The sequence below is a fragment of the Arachis duranensis genome, chromosome 3 (genome assembly GCF_000817695.3).
Source record: "Arachis duranensis cultivar V14167 chromosome 3, aradu.V14167.gnm2.J7QH, whole genome shotgun sequence".
Lineage (NCBI taxonomy): Eukaryota > Viridiplantae > Streptophyta > Magnoliopsida > Fabales > Fabaceae > Arachis > Arachis duranensis.
Window position 1 is genome coordinate 11,269,420 of NC_029774.3, and position 14,487 is coordinate 11,283,906.

At 35.1% G+C, this 14,487-nt stretch overlaps 1 protein-coding gene across 1 annotated transcript; it reads left to right on the forward strand.

Moving 5' to 3' along the window:
* The first annotated feature begins 839 nt into the window (after window positions 1–839).
* Window positions 840–14,487, forward strand: LOC107477619 (monooxygenase 1-like). The gene is made up of 6 exons (XM_016097671.3): window positions 840–991; window positions 1,072–1,218; window positions 1,965–2,018; window positions 2,179–2,350; window positions 12,718–12,952; window positions 13,943–14,487. Exons 1-6 carry the CDS (start codon window positions 909–911, stop codon window positions 14,470–14,472), a joined length of 1,221 nt encoding a protein of 406 aa, XP_015953157.2. The 5' UTR covers window positions 840–908; the 3' UTR covers window positions 14,473–14,487.

The following is a 14,487-nucleotide window of genomic DNA, read 5'->3' on the forward strand; positions in this document are numbered from 1 at the left end:
TTCTATAAACAAAAAATTTAGAATTCGATTCTTATTAATCTCAAACAAAAAAAATTCAGCATAACACAAGCAAAGAAAGAGAAATAAAATTTATGCAAAAATTCATACAAATTCTAAAGGCTCTCTTATGCAAAAAAAAAAAAATACATTAGAGATATAAATTATAACTATTTATGTACTTTTTTTATTTGTTTAATTTTTTAGAATAAATAATTTTATAACATAATTAAGGCTTGATCTGTTAATTTTTTTATATAATTTTTATTTTTTGATAAAGAAGACAAGAAATATATGTTCAAAATTTAACACGTAGTTCTTTTTTTAAGTCTGAATCCCGCAAAAAGGTACGGTGCGGTAGGTATATAACAAGAATTTTGTTTGATAGACAATGACTTTTGTAAATAATGTGAATGTTGGCTTTAAAATTAGCCCAATAAAATAAAAATACAATACACCATAAATTATTCACCTAAATCTTAATATTAGACATCTAGTGAATTAAACATATGATATATTCATTATTCATATTATCTAATATTTTTATTATCTACTTATACTTTTTTATATAGCAATACCTATTGAACGAGATGAGATAGACTTAATTAATTATGAGGGAAAAATGATCCGCTACATTGTTGAATTTATTTGCTCTCCATCTTTAAAGCATGTTAAATAAATTGTATTTACCCATTTGCCCAAGATGCATGCAAAGTATATTGGTTAGTTGTTGTTGAGACCAATTCGCTTAACTAAAGAAATCGCCAAACTTAGTTATCCTTAGTTAACATATGTAGTACACAGTTGACGAGTCACACAAATTCCTCATATGAACTACTCTACAAGTATATATATATCTAAAAGATCGATCTTGCTCTATTATCTCTCTTAACTTGAAAAACGCAAAGAAGATGGAGAATAGTGCAGAAGATGCTGAGATTGTGATAATAGGAGGTGGTATATGCGGGCTTGCAACAGCACTTGCCCTTCATAGGTTATTGTCCACCCCTAATAATAAACTTAAATGATCTTTATTTCATGACCTTTAATTTAATTATTATTAACTACATGCAGGAAGGGAATCAGGAGTTTGGTGTTAGAGAGATCAGACAAGTTGCGAGCTACAGGAGCAGCTATAATTATGCAGGCAAATGGCTGGCATGCACTTGATCAGCTTGGCGTTGCTTCATCTCTTAGACACACTGCCATTCCAATACAACGGTATGTATGTGTAATCAAAACTCGCGTATAATTATTTTTACATAACGTTGATAGTTGAAAATTATTAAATAATTTTAACAAATTTAATTAAATTAATATTTAATAATTTTTTATTATTATTTTTACATGAAAATAACTACATGTGAGTTTTCATCAATATGTATATATTTTTTCTAATTCATCGCTTTATAATACAAATGAATAAACATATGTCCTATATGCATGCCTTGAAAAAATATCATCAATCAACAAATTTTATACTAAAAATAAATATTAAGAGCAGGCGTTTTGGCCTTTTGGGGGTAATTGACAAGTATGACTAAGTTTAGATAATTAATTTTTAATTAATTAATATTAGTTATATTTTATTATAAAATTATTTTTAAATTTATTTTTTTAAATATTTAGAATTTAGAAATAGTATTTAACGAATATAAAAAGAAATTTTTTAATAATTTAATATTATAGTAATTAAAAATTTATTTATGATTTTCTTGATCAATATTCTTAGCAAGATTCTTAGCTAAATTAAACTCAAACCCAGGATTATTTTGGAATGACGAGGAATGGTCTAACTTGTTATTGGTCATCGCCACGACCATCAAATTGCTGAGTATATATATTTTTATTTTTGAAGATTTCAAATTGTACCAAAATAAATCCAAAGAAAATTATACATATATATACTAAAAGTGCTAGTACTCAGCTGATTGATCAACTCACTAAATATATACGTATAATTTCAGGGGGAAAACGATATTGCTTAGCGAGGCAGAAGAGGAAAAGGAAACACCTTTGGGGTGAGTTGAGTTGTGTACTCAAAATTAGTAACAGAAAGCAGAGTAGTCTTGATTAACATGATTATATATGGGAAAAAACAATATTTTTACCTATGAAAATTACAAACGCGTTGATAAAATTATCTAATAAGATCAAAATAAATTTGTTGTTAATAAACAGGACTAGTAAAGAATTTCGGTGTTTAAAGCGTGCTGATCTAATCAAAGCCATGGCCAATAACTTGCCGGTAGGAACTATACGCACGAGCTGTCAAGTGCTTTCCATTAAATTAGATCCTGTCACACATTTTCAACACCTTATGCTTAGCAATGGTACAATCCTTCAAGCCAAGGTATATATTTATAACTTTCTTTGACTTTGACTTTAACTTTGACTTTTCACGATCCTTATTTAAAATTTAAAAATCATAGTATGTATGTATAATGATAAAAGATACAAAATTGCATGTTAATAAATTTTTGTCAATAATTAACCAACATATTAAATTGGATTTGTTTGATTTATATTTTTATTATTTTTAATTTTAAAATTCTGTAGAGAATAAAATAAAATAAAGATAAAATTAAAAAATAAAATTTTATTATTTTTAATATTTTTTATAAAATTTTAAAAACAAAAAACACTGAAATAAAAACATAAATTAAGCAGGTTTCGAATTTTAGACGTGTTATCAATTTCTACATATGCATGCGTATACAAATTGACCAAAAGTATTCATACATAAATTATCATTGACCACCCCTTCGTTAAGTATTACGTTAGTGAAAAAAGTCATAGTCACCTAACAAAATTAACTACACTTTATATTTGGAGAAGTTGAAAATGGAAGTTATTAGCAACTATACTTACTCAATTTGGGAAAAAAAATCAGTGCTGCATTGTCGTGCTTAGTCTGATATATATACATAAATAATGGGATGATGACTCAGCTAATTGTTGGTTGATCAACTAAGCATTTACTAACTTCTAAATATAGCTAACAACACTAAAACTAAATTAAATGACAAAATGAAGGTTTAATTACAATCTACTTAATATCTAATACTCCTCCTCAAGTTGAAAAAAAAAATATTAATAATTCACAACTTGTTGATTAAAAACTTGAATAAAGTTGGTTGGACAGACTTCGTTAAAAGATCTGCAACTTGATGAGCCTATTTCACATGAATCAATTTTATTGTGCCATCCTAAATTCTTTTTCGTGTGAAGTGACAATCTATTTTGATATATTTTGTGCACTCATAGAACGTAGAATTCTCAGCAATATATATGACTGCCTTGCTATCACAAAAAATGAACAGTAGCTCCAGTGGTGGAGCTTAAAAAATTTGTTTGGAAAACCAAAAATCTTAATAAAAAATTATATAATAATATTTATATTAAAATAAATTATATATGATTAAGATTAATAAAAAATAATTCTGATTTTGATTAATAAAAAGTTTTGTTTAGATTAAAAAATTAATTTTATTTTTGATAATATTTATCTTTCAAAAGTCTCAAGATTAATTATTTTTATTACAAATTAAATAATATAATACAACAAAACAAAGTCTTAAATTTTTAATAAAATAAAAATATCAAAATTTATTAATATAAACAGTGTTATACTATAATGGCATTAAATTTGTAAAGTTGATTTAAAAATAAAATAATAACTTTTTATTAATAACTGATATTAATACTAGTTATATTATATTTTTTATTATTCTAAAAATAAAATAATACATGAAACTATAGGAGAAGCTAAATATAATTTAGTGTTAATTCTATAATGATATTTAATTTGTAACGTTGATTTAAAGATATGTCACTTGTTGATTTAAAGATATGCTATCTGTTATGTCAAATAGGATAGGATAAAAAGTTTGAAAGAATAATGGTGAAGATGAAAATGAAACTCAGATACATAAGTTAAAAGTATATCAATTTAATCAAACAAGCTAATTTTATTTTCTTTAAAGTAGAATTACTAATATTTTTACAAAAACTTTGGGGCCATGGCCCCTTATCCATACAAAACTCCGCCACTGGGTAGCTCTACTTTGACTTCAAGCTCTTTGAGCAACCTTGTAACCCACACAACCTCAATAATAACATTTTTTTAAGGAAAAAGCTCAACACAACAAGGTAGAGCATATAAAATAATAAAGAACAATCCGACAACTCTAGTCATGACAACCCCTAGTTATCTTCGACATTGCCATCAACAACCATAAGGTTCACCACCACTCCACTCATCGGAGAGCAAGAAGGATCTACTAATAATATCCACCACATGTGAGCTTTGATTCTTGAAGATTCTATCATTCCATTCTAGCCAAACTGTCCAGAAGCCAATCACTCACCTCCTCCTCTCACATTTTCTTGCTGCAGCATTCATCCAGCTTTCAAAGTGTTATTTGAGTGTACCAGGTATGATCCATTTCCTTTCAAGAACGAATAGCCAAGCATACCACACCTGCCAAGAAATCTCACAACCAGCAAACAAATGAAAAGCAGACTCCACAGACTTACCACATAAGACACATGTACGATCATTTGGGTTAATTACACCTAGTCTACACAGTCTGTCCTTAGTATTCACCCTCCCCACCAACACAAACCAAGAGAATAACTCGATCCTTGGTGGAACGAAACCCTTCCAAATTGCACTTGTGAAGCTATAGCTTGTTATTTCCTCCGGGAGAACCGCTTCCTGCAACACCTGCACAAATGAGTTAGTCGAATAAATACCAGATCTATCAAATTCAGACCACTCTGTCCTCTCTCTCAGATGTTAGCTTAATAGATTGTAAAACCTGATAGAATTGGTTTACTAGTGCCAACTCCCACTGAAAAAGCTCTCTCCTCCATTGAAAATTCCATATCCACTCTAACCCATCCCAAAATTCGCAATTCCCAATAACAAAACCTTTGAAGTTTGAGACCGAGAAAAGCCTTGGAAACAATTCTTTAAGAACACCGTGAGGTAACCAGATATCCTCCCAGAATCGTACTATTTTGCCATTCTCTACATCCATATACAAACCCCTGATCATTTTTTCTCTCACATGTAGCTCACTGATTTGTAACGGGCAAATATCCTTCCAAAGACCCCCTTGTAGGTACAGGCTGACCACACAGCATCTCATTTGGATTCGAGTTATTACAGGAGCAGACGACTTTCTTCCATAGGGGACAATCCTCTTTCGAGAACCTCCACCACCACTTAAAGAGCAAAGCTGTATTCCGAATTACTGCGTCTCCAATTCCCAAACCACCTGCTTTTTTGGAGCCATCACCACTTTCCATTTTACTAGTTGTATCCCATTTCTCCCCTTCTCTTTACTCCACAAGAAGCGCCTTTGGAGTGAGATCAACTTCTCCGCTACCGCCTTCGGCATCTTGTATAGGCTAAGATAGTAGATAGGCAAACTATTCAGAACAGACTTAATAAGAACCAGCTTACTCGCTTTGTTTAGGGTCTTTGCTTTTCATAGACTTAACTTGTTTTCCACCTTATCAATCACCAGTTTTCAAGTCTTCACAAGCCTCGGGTTTGCTCCAAGAGAAATGCCAAGATATCGGACTGGTAGAGACTCCTCCTTGCATCCCAGCAACTGACACATCTTACACGCCCAATGCCGATAACTGTTAAGCGGAATGAAGCTAGACTTCTCAAAATTGATACTCAACCCCGACATCAACCTAAAGCAACGTAACAATCACTTGTAGTTCCTGATAGTTTCTTCCTCAGTAGGACAGAAGAGAATGGTATCATCTGCAAACTGTAAGTGCGACAGCTCAATGTTATCCCTTCCAACAAAAAGTGGATAGATGCGGCCATTCCTCACCGCCTCCCTGATCATCCTATGTAGCACATCAACAACTAGCACAAACAGAAACGGCGATAAAGGATCTCCTTGTCGTAATCCCCTTTCCATCTTGAAAGGCTTAGTGGGGGACCCATTTATCAAAATCGACATAGATGCAGAGCAGACACACTCCTTAATCCAACCCCTCCATATATGGCTGAAGCCCATCTTCTACAAAACAATATCCACAAAGCTCCATTTGACCCCGTCGTATGCCTTTTGAAAATCAAGTTTAATAATCGCAGCTCTCTTCTTCCTAGCCTTCAACCACTGTACAGTATCACAGGCTATCAATGCCCCATCATGAATTTTCCTGCCCTTCACAAATGAACTTTGTGTCTCTCCTGCTAACCCTGGCATGACCTTCCTCATTCTCCGAACCAATACCTTAGATATGACCTTATACACACAACCCACTATACTAATTTGCCTGAGGTCTTTTATTTCTTTAGCCCCAACAAACTTCGGCGCCAACACCACCCAAGTGATATTCGAATCTCTAGGTAACCTAGAAGACCGAAAAAAATCCAAGACTACTCCAGTAAACTCCTTCCTAACTTCTTCCCAACACTTCTTGATGAAATTCATATTATATCCATCACTTCCTGGTGCTTTTGTTGACTCGCAATCCCATACTGCCTCCTTTATCTCTTCAACAGATGGCATCAACTCCAGTTCTGTTGCCTCTTCCATATCTATCTGCATTACTAACCCATCCCGAAAGCCTACGTTAGGTGACACCTCCTGTTGGTACAAGTCCTTGTAGAAATCTCTTATAGCCACCTTAATCCTGGCTTGATTCCTCACTACTCTTCCATGAGTCATTAAAGCATCAATCCGATTGTTCCTCCTTCGAGCTGAAGCTAAATTATGAAAGTACCGAGTATTTTTGTCCATCTCCTTTGCATGCCTGGATCTTGACATCTGCTTCCAATGTACCTCCTTCCTGATATACCACCTCTTACAAGAGCTGACCAGTGCCTTCCTTCTTGCTTCCAAGATTCCATCATGCACTTCATTACTGACCATATCGTCTACTTTCTTGATCTCCTCCTTAAACTTTTTAATCCTCATGTTCATAGACCCAAAATTCTCTCTATGCCATTTGCCCAAAGGAATCGTCATGGCCTTTAACTTGTCCAGGAACCGCACCTCCCCTAGACTTCTCCACTCCTCCTTCACCATCCTCAAGAACCCTTCATGAGTGAACCATGAATCAAGACTTCGAAAAGGTCTCGGCCCCCTTCCGACCCTTGCAGCTTCCATCACCACTGGGCAATGATCCGATAACCCTCTTGGACCACCTCGTAGCCTTGTATCGGGAAACTCTTCTAGCCATTCCAAAGTAACCAACATTCTATCAATGCGGATACAAGATTGGCCCCTGAACCAGGTAAACAGGCGGTCAGATAAGTCTAAGTCCACTAGTTTCATATCCTGAATCCAAGATTTAAAGTCCCTGCTGACCCCGTCAAAGTAGTAGCCCCTTTTCGCTCTTCCACTTTAACAACCTCATTAAAGTCTCCCATAAAGCAAAAAGGGACTTGACATAACCCAGATAAAAAGCTCAACTCTTTCCACACAACCAGCTTTTCATTCCTAGTATGCGCACCATACACTAAACAAATAGCACAACGAAAACTACGCTTGATTAGCTCCCCCTCCATGCACAACCATCTATCCCCTTTATAACAGTTGCCTATCTTAAAAACCGTTTCGTCCCACATCAACAATAGACCGCCTGAAGCACCTTCCACCCCGACATACTCCCATCCTATCGCATCATTTTCCCACAGTTGCACAACATCAAATTTAGTTACTACCTCTCTTTTAGTTTCTACCAGGCCTAGCATATGTATATTAAAATTTCGCCTAAAGGTTTTCACCATACTCAATTTTCCAACTCCCGCTAACCCCCCTAACATTCCAAGAGTTAAAAATCATTTAAAACTAGCTATACACACCTTACTCCGATTTTTTGGGCGAATTCTTCTAGCTTTCTCCTTTTGCTTTGCTTATCTTTTCTTTCGGGCTATTGCCTCATTCTATGCCTGCAGTACTGTCATAATATCATCTTCCTCGTTGTACTGAACCACTCCAGATTCAACTGCCAGGTCCCAAGCCTTCCTGTTCTCTTGCATGTCATTCTCATGTTTATTTGCAGACTCTTCCGTGCCGGTATCACTGTCAGCATCCAGTGTTGCATCCCTCAGGTCCTCTGGCTCTCCCCTTGCACCATCCTCCTTTACCTCTGCCATTACTGCCAGACCTTGGCCTTCCAAACCGTCCGATCCTTTAATCAGTCGAACCTTTTTCGAATATTTTTTGTACGGACCGCAACCTGTCTTTATCCCCTCCCCTACTAAATCACAACCCCGTTCCCCCTTCTGCATGTTGACGAGCTCAAGAGGACCCACCAACCCATACGAGACCCTCCTCTCAGCCTCGCCATCTCCAAGCCACCATCAATATGCTGCGTCTTTGCCGCACTCGACCCACCAGATTCATCACTGCACCCTACTACGTCATTCAATTCGCGCCGCGCCCCACTCGCAGCTGTACTTTCCCTGTACGTACTGTTGATCTCAGCCCCAGGAGCCCTACAATAACTTCCATAGTCCCAGGATAAGGTTCGACCTGAATCTTCTTCCGTAATATTAGGTAGCAATCCTACACCGTCAGCCGTTGTCTCTTTAAATCCCTTGATTGTTGTCGTTGCCATTTTAGAATTCAAAAATTTGGTACTCCATTCATTCAAAATCTCTGGGTGTATTACCATTCTGCCCTTCTGCTGTTCTTCATCCCTTGCCACCATGACAACCATCTCCGCCTCTGCTTCCCGTCCCACTACCTGCACGTGACTACATTCCCCAACATCATAGGCGCTGCCGAGCATGGGCCTACGATTGCTGGCCACGACCTCCTTCAACGTACAACCCAGTAAGGCCCAAGCATTACTTCCCGCCTCCTTAACCACCACATCGAACCCAGCCGTGCCTACAACGAGATGGATTCTTTCACTAATGGTGTCAAGCCGAAACGTATCAATTAGCATACGCCCCACGCGAAATGACATAAGAGAAATTATCGCAGTATCACATGACACCACATCACCCCACTGTTCACCAATCATACGGAATGTAGTATCTGACCAAACATGTAAAGGGACCCTAACGCATTTCAGCAAAACTCTTCTCTTATCACATCGTTCAGCCTCATTCCACCGTCTAACACTATTGAAGAACGTTAAAAGACTATCCAGTTTCAGAGCAAGAGCATATTCCACACTACGAAGGCTATCAAAAACTAATAAAGCTTTATACGTCTCCATCTCGCAAATCTTTACCACATTAGACCAATTCGTCCGAGCTGCTGCAGTCAACAAATAAAAATCTATAGTAGAAGTTGTCATCCCAATAATACTCCTATTTAGCCAATCCAAATTACTGGTATCCGCAGAGACCCGGATTTTCTTTACCGATGAGTCCCCTACATGATTACAAGCCTATGCGTCGTCCACAAGATAATAAGGTTTGCTACCAATAATCCCACAAGTAGCCTCCCAATATCTGCGCGCCTCCTTTCATATACTTACTCTTCATCCTGTCCGGGGGATTTTCCATCATCAGCCCTACTGTCCATCGCATTCCTCCTCGTACCTCTGGTGTCTACCGCAGTCTTTCCCTTGGAGGTATCCCTCCTGTACTTAGCCTCCCTTACAAAAATCTCCTTTCCGTCGTAGCCGCATGGAATTCATTTCTGAGACCGCCCCTCCCTTCGTAGTGTACCTGATGAGCGCAAAAAGGTATACATCACCATTTCTCATTTTCCTTGAGAGATAGATGTCATTGATCCTCCCCATCCATGAAAACAATTGAAACAATTCCTACTTCGATATATCTCCCGGTAGCCTATCCACAAAGACGGTGAAAGAATCTTGTTCCAATCTAACATACTCTTCTCGGTTCCAAACCCTAGGATACTTGGTTTGAGGTTGTAGTTGACGAGTCCTACCCCGCCCGGTGTTTCCCCAATTCCCTCTCGAGAGAGAGACTGTTTCTTAGATTTTCAAAAAATCACCTAACGCAATAACTGGTTGTGGACCTTTTTGTTTCACCACAACTTCCCCAATCAACATTACCATAAGTCTTGATGGTCAAAGATGATAATGATGAAAATAACAATCTTTGGCCCAGAACAGCTTTCAAGTAGCGCAATACATGGTGTACCGCATCCAAATGTGTAGTTTTTGGAGTAGATATGTATTGGCTGAGCTTATTCACTTTGATCTAGATATAGTGAGATAAAGCAGCCTACCAATAATCAGCCTTCTATAATGTCTTGTATCCTCAAACAATTCACCATTTGAGGCATTCAATTTTACATTAGGGTCAAATGGCAATGAAACAGGTTTGCAATATGAGAATTCAATATCGTCCAATAGGGACCGGACATAATTTCTTTGAGAAAGAGATATATCTTCTTTAGATCTTGCAATTTCTTAACTAAGAAAATACTTAAGAGGACCTAGTACCTTGAGTTTGACTAGATTTTGCAGTATTTGATGTATTTGAGTAATGGCTTCTTCATCTTTGCTTGCCACTATGATGTCATCAACATAAACCAATACCATTACAAGTTTCTTAATTGTGCCTCGATGAAATAAAGAATAATCAAATTTTGATTGGATGAATCTAGCTCCAACTAGTGCAGTGGAGAATTTTGTGAACCATTACCTTGATGCTTGCCTTAAACTGTATATCAACTTGTTTAACTTGCACACTAGCTTCCCAATTTGCTCCCCCTTGTTTAACTTGCACATTAGCTTCCTTGATCGGTGAAGCTGTATCATCTTCCTCCGATGGCAGAATCATACCATCTACGAATATGAGCTTATTCTTTCTATTGAGAGCCATTTCCATCCATCATTTTCAAGAAAGAAAGTTATCTCCAGTGAGGACTTGCGAGACCAGTGCAAGGTTCGGCTGATCGAAGGAAAGGATCGATTTCATCAATTGCCGCCATTAAATAAAGAACACGCAAGAAATAGAATAATCTCTGTGGGAGAGAAGAGAATGGAGAAGAAAGAAGATTAAAGAAAGAATTAGAAGAAATGAGGAGAAGGATTGAAAAGATCAAAGAAGGACAAAGAGAAAGTTTGAATATTCTTCTGATATCATATTAGCAACTGTATTTGCTTAATTTGGAAAAAAATCAGTTCTGCATTGTGGTGCTTAATCAAATGCAGTAGAAGCAGAATAGAATTATTTGCAAGGAGAGTTGTAAAAAAGTGAAGTTTTATAGAAAAATCAAGAGATATTTTATTTTTGTCTCCTTTAGTGTAGAACCAAAAATAGAGAATAGAGTAGAGAATAACACACAAATATATCGTAGTTCAGCTATCCAATACAATGTAGTCTACATCCAGTCTCCATCACAACAATGATGAAATTTCACTATCTTTTCAACAGATTACAATCACCAATTCTCCCTAGGATCTACCCAATACAATTTGGGATAAGTCTAGATTCTAGCCTAACTTGAACTTGAAATAACTTGTAAGGGAATTTCTTCAAGATCATTACCACAAAACAAAAATACATACAAAATATTTTTGAAATAACTTAGACTTTTTCTCTAAGTCTAGCTCATTATCTTTTTTCACTCATTTATTTTTCTTACAAATCTCACTATTTTATCTTTTACCAATGAAACTCAGACAGACTAAATTGAGAAAAAGAATTACAAAATAGAAACCATGAAGGAAAAAAATTAATAGCCCAGTGAGCTATGGGAACCGAAATTAGTTCTCTCACTCTTTGCCCCAATCTTTGGCCGTTCACCCTTATTATAGAAGAGTGAAGTTTCCTAGGCTTGAAACCTTGCTTCAGCACATGTTGGTTTTTCTTCTCCCAAGATCAGAATCAGCAGCGACGTTCACAGAAGTGAGAGAGAGAGAGAGAGAGCAGAAGGAGTGACATACAACCATACCTTTCTCTTTCATCCTTTTTCTTCATGCTTCTTAAATCTGGGCCGTGCATCTTTTCTTTAACCCCAAATTTGTTTCTTTACTGTTGATAAGCAGTAGAATACTATTGACTTCATTTTCTTCATTTTTTAAAACAGTGCTTGTAACTCAGAGAATTTTTTTAACATTTCTTGATGAAGCACAAATGGAGAAATCTTTTTTTGTGATTCTCTGCTTGGATGAGATCTTCCCTCTTGTTATAGCCCGTTTTCTTTTTCTTCTTAGAAACTAGTTTTTTGTTCTTTATTGTGTCCTAACTTCAAAAATTTCCCAATCTTTCTTTTTTGTTTCAGAGTGATGTGATGTAAAAGAATGAGATGAGAGAAAAGAGAGAATTTTGATTCGATGAGTGACAGTGTTCGAATGAAATGAATTTAAATGAAATGAAAACCAAGTTCATGAGTGTGAGTTTTAGTTATAGATCATTGTATAGGCTTTTGTTTGATTATGAGCCAATTTGTTTTTATACTTTTATCTTGTTAAGGGCCCGTTTTTGTTTTAGATGAGAAGCATCTGAGGTGAAAACAAATGAACATTGGACCTTGAGTGTGTGTGTGAGCCATATTATATGGCTTAAATTATTATTTCTTGGTCAGTTTCAATAAAATTAATTACACAAATAATTTAATATTAATTTAATAATATTTAATCATCATTTTAATTATAATTTAGTTCTCTAAACTCATGACTAAATGAAGGTTTAATTACAATCTACTTAATATCTAATAGAAGTGTAATAGGATAATTGACAAGTAACAAATTTATGTGACTACAATTAGTAACATTATATTGTATCTCTGTTTTTACATGGAGGCTGTTATTGGATGCGACGGGGTGAATTCTATAGTTGCAAGCATGATTGGTTTGCGGCCAGTGAGGTTCTTGCTCCTCTCAACTTGCGTTGCACGAGGCTTCACATATTATCCTGATGGTCATCAATTTGGTGCTGAGTTTGTTATGATAATCAAAGATCAAGTTCGACTTGGAAGGGTTCCAGTGTCTTATAACCTCGTTTACTGGTTCGTCACAAGGCCCTGGACTAATCAAGGTCATTACTTTCATCTAATCACCCTGCCCCTATTTTTTTATTGGATCTTATTAATGTATTTTAAGAACTCATTTTAAGAGTATTATAAAAAATATTTTATCAAAGTAATTTATATAAAAATATTTTTTATATAAAAATCTAAATAATTTTTATTATTATATTATTTAAATATGTTTTAGAATACAAAATAACTAAATTTTTTTCATTTGTTTGTTTAAGAAAGCTTCAAATATTAGGTGAATGAGTAAAAATTAAGAGAAGAAAAAAAGAATTTCAAAAATATGAGAAATATTAGTTGAAAAGTTTATTTTGTATATTTTCTTAAAACAATTAACCTTTATTTCTCAATTTAATTATTCGATTAAAACAAAAATAAAGATATATTATAAGAATGTACTTATTATAAGAATAATAATATTTACCTAATAATTTTCGGTCTACACAAATAATTGAATTAAACTTAAAATAAAAAATTATTTTAGTCTTAATATTTTGATTAAATTCTAATTTTATTTTTAATAATTGAAATTGATTTTTTTTAGTATTTTATTTTATCTTATTTCAAAATTCTTTGTACAAAAATAAAATATTTTAATATTGAAAATATAATTAAAATTTAATCCAAATAATAAAGGCTAAAATAATTTTTTATCCAACAAAAATATAACTTTTCTATTTTCTAGGTTGAGAAAGTCTATGAAATTAACAGTTTTATTAAAATTTGTCCGACACTTAACAAACAAAAAAAAGTAAACAATCTTATACTATTAGATATAATCTTACACCATTAAAAATACTAATAATAACTAATTAATAACTACAAATTATAAAACTTCCTCGCCCAACACTTCTCTTCTAGGTTAGCTCTATCTTTTGTCATGTCTTTGTAATTTCTATTTCAAGACTCCTACCTATAAGTTATAACACAACAATTTTGACGATTTTGGATCGGAGGAGAACTAATAATCATGTTTGATCCCATAAAAACAGATTCAACCATTTCAAAAAACCCAGTTCTTATGAGACAATCTTTAATGGATTCACTGAAGGATTTCCCGGCACACACAACGGAGATGATAAGAAATTGTGATATGAACATGTTGCATCTCACGGACTTGAAGTACCGTCCCCCATGGGACTTACTTCTTGACAACTTCAGGAGAGGGACAGTGACGGTGGCCGGCGACGCCATGCACGGCACAGGGCCATTCATTGCACAGGGTGGCGCAGCATCCATAGAAGATGCAATTGTTCTAGCTAGATGCCTGGCAAAAAAGATGCACAATAATGATGCTAATAAGAGAGTGCAAGTAGAAGATAATACTCTCATAGAGGAAGCATTTGATGAATATGTGAAAGAAAGGAGGATGAGAATTTTTTGGCTCTCTTTAAATTCTTTCCTTATTGGGAAGAAGCTTGATGCGCAATCCCTCATGGTGAAAGTGACTATCCTTGCCCTCATTGTTGTTCTATTTAGAGATCCCGATTGGCATATCCACTATCAGTGTGGAACTCTATGACAAGAAGAAGATTTA